General features: G+C 43.1%; 1 protein-coding gene across 1 annotated transcript in view; it reads right to left on the bottom strand.

Annotated features, from left to right (window-relative positions):
* Nucleotides 1-1,298: 1,298 nt before the first annotated feature.
* LOC107574126 (transmembrane protein 88-like) overlaps nucleotides 1,299-2,508 on the bottom strand; it is a 2,140-nt gene continuing 930 nt past the window's right edge. Inside the window, exon 2 of the mRNA XM_016260592.1 lies at nucleotides 1,299-2,089. Within this exon, the coding sequence (XP_016116078.1) occupies nucleotides 1,862-2,089 (228 nt within the window). The 3' untranslated portion in view covers nucleotides 1,299-1,861. The remainder of the gene's footprint in view (nucleotides 2,090-2,508) is intronic.

The raw sequence follows: 2,508 nt of genomic DNA, 5'->3' as shown, positions 1-2,508 counted from the left end.
GAAACCGCCTAAAATGCCATAGCAACACCCTTGAAACCGCCTAAAATGCCATAGCAACACCCTTGAAACCGCCTAAAATGCCATAGCAACATCCTTGAAACCGCCTAAAATGCCATAGCAACACCCTTGAAACCGCCTAAAATGCCATAGCAACACCCTTGAAACTGCCTAAAATGCCATAGCAACACCCTTGAAACCGCCTAAAATGCCATAGCAACACCCTTGAAACCGCCTAAAATGCCATAGCAACATCCTGGCAACCACTCACAACACACTATGATCATGGTAGAGACGTTGTCATGTGTAATATTTAAACGCTGTCGTTCAGTAATTCGCTCATCATGAGTGTTTCTCACAGTGAGAACAGGAGACATTCAGACAAACGCCTCTGTGATGAGAAGTACATCAGTATTTGATCATCTGAATGTGTGAAAGACAGCGTTACACTAAAACTCATTCACAACGAGCTGATACTTCGGTCTCTGTCGCAATATTTTGTGTTTGACACTATATGAAAACTACAAAAAATGTGAAAAATACAGACTAATGATATGAAACTTTTATGGTGTTTATTTTTGTCCTGTTTTACAGTTTGATAGTCGTGGTCACTATGAATGAAAATATATTGCACTGGAACATCATGAGGTGATTGAAGAATGACAGAATTATCGTTGTTTCAGTGAACGATCGCTCTGTTAGAAACTTTCTCTCTCCATACGCTTGCCTCTCCATCTTTCTGCTGGTTGTCATTACTTGTCATTAGCTCAACCCTCTCTCGTCCCATTATGTTGCCATGGCAAACGTCCAGCCGCTGCCTGTTGGCATGGTGATAAATCACAGTGCATTAGGTGGGGTGGGGGGCATTAAGAGTTTTGCATATGCAAATCACACGCTGAGTGTGTTCAGGTCAAACTGGCCCGGTGAAAGAGTTACTCTGTAAATCACACACAGTCTGACCTCAAACATCAGCTCACCTTCACAAGGACAAATAAACGTCTCTGAGTTATGGTGATCATTATGCTAAATGTTACAAACATTACATACTGTATGTACATGATGTGACCATACACAGACTGATGTTTCTGGATGATTTAGCGTCCTTCTCTTGTGTTCTATATACCAGGAATATTTCTGAGCCTCATGAATTTATAATTGCGAGATATTTTTACAGCGCTGGCTTTTGGGACGGGTCTGATCTAAATACACGCTTCAGATTTCACCAAGACTTTCCAAAATGAAGTCCAACCACAGATTTGATTTCAGTTGGTTTATTAACATTTCTGCACATTTGAATCACACAGCTGACCAACCAATATAAACATCGACATGAGCGAGAAAGCTCATCTCTAAACTACTACACTTATTCATAAACCACGAAACGTCAGTTTGGTAACACTCAAATCGCGTTACATAGAAGTCTGTAACACCTTGGTTTTCTTCAGAACAAAGAAATATTTTTCATTGTGATGATGTGCATTTGTGTGATCGCGTCGCACAGAGCATCGTCATATATTGCGCGCAAACAGACTTAACGAATCTAGCATGTGCGGAAATAAAGTAGTCATATAATATAATATGGTAACAGTAACACTTACTCTTGAATTTTGCATCAATTTCTCAATCATGTGAAAAGATTGAATTGGCTGAAACAGGATTCTCTTAAAAACATTTCCAGAGTTATATTTTGGTCATTCAGGGATATATTATATACATTGTGTTACACACTTTACATGATTATGTTTCTATAGAGTTACGGTAACGCCGTCGCTGTCCTGTGACATCATTCACCCTTTGACCTTTACACTATGCTGCTAAAGGTCACCTCGGACGCTGACCTAAGAATGGTGGGTGCGTCTGTCAGTCAAACCCAGGCATGGATGTCCCGCCTCCAGCCCAAGCCCCGCCCTTGGTACCGAGCTTCTGCGATTGGCTGAAAATATAAGAGAAGGTGGAGCCGCCTGAGAAGAGCGCAGAACGTGGCAGCAGCAACCACAACCAGCGGAGACATCATGACAAAGCCCAGGATGATGAGGGCAGAGCAACTGTTGTCGTCAAGGTAATGGCAGAGAGCAGCCTGAGAAGCCACAACCTGTAGAAACACAACCTGAACATCAGAATATTGTGTGTTTGTGGGCATTTGCGTGTGTCTGTGGGCATATCTGTTTGTTTGCGGGTGTATGTGGGCATATCTGTGTGTGTATGCGGGTGTATGTGGGCATATCTGTGTGTCTGTAGGTGTATGTGGGCATATCTGTGTGTCTGTGGGTGTATGCGGGTGAATGTGGGCATGTCTGCGGGTGTATGTGGGCATATCTGTGTGTCTGTGGGTGTATGTGGGCATATCTGTGTGTCTGTGGGTGTATGCGGGTATATGTGAGCATATCTGTGTATCTGTATCTGTGTGTTTGCGGGTGCATGTGGGCATATCTGTGTGTCTGTGGGTGTATGCGGGCATATCTGTGTGTCTGTGGGTGTATGTGGGCATATCTGTGTGTCTGTGGGTGTATG

Source organism: Sinocyclocheilus grahami, unplaced genomic scaffold, assembly GCF_001515645.1.
Source record: "Sinocyclocheilus grahami isolate Dianchi unplaced genomic scaffold, SAMN03320097.WGS_v1.1 scaffold2122.1, whole genome shotgun sequence".
Taxonomy (NCBI): domain Eukaryota; kingdom Metazoa; phylum Chordata; class Actinopteri; order Cypriniformes; family Cyprinidae; genus Sinocyclocheilus; species Sinocyclocheilus grahami.
The sequence above is the reverse complement of the archived record's forward strand: the minus strand, read 5'-3'. Positions and strand labels throughout refer to the sequence as shown.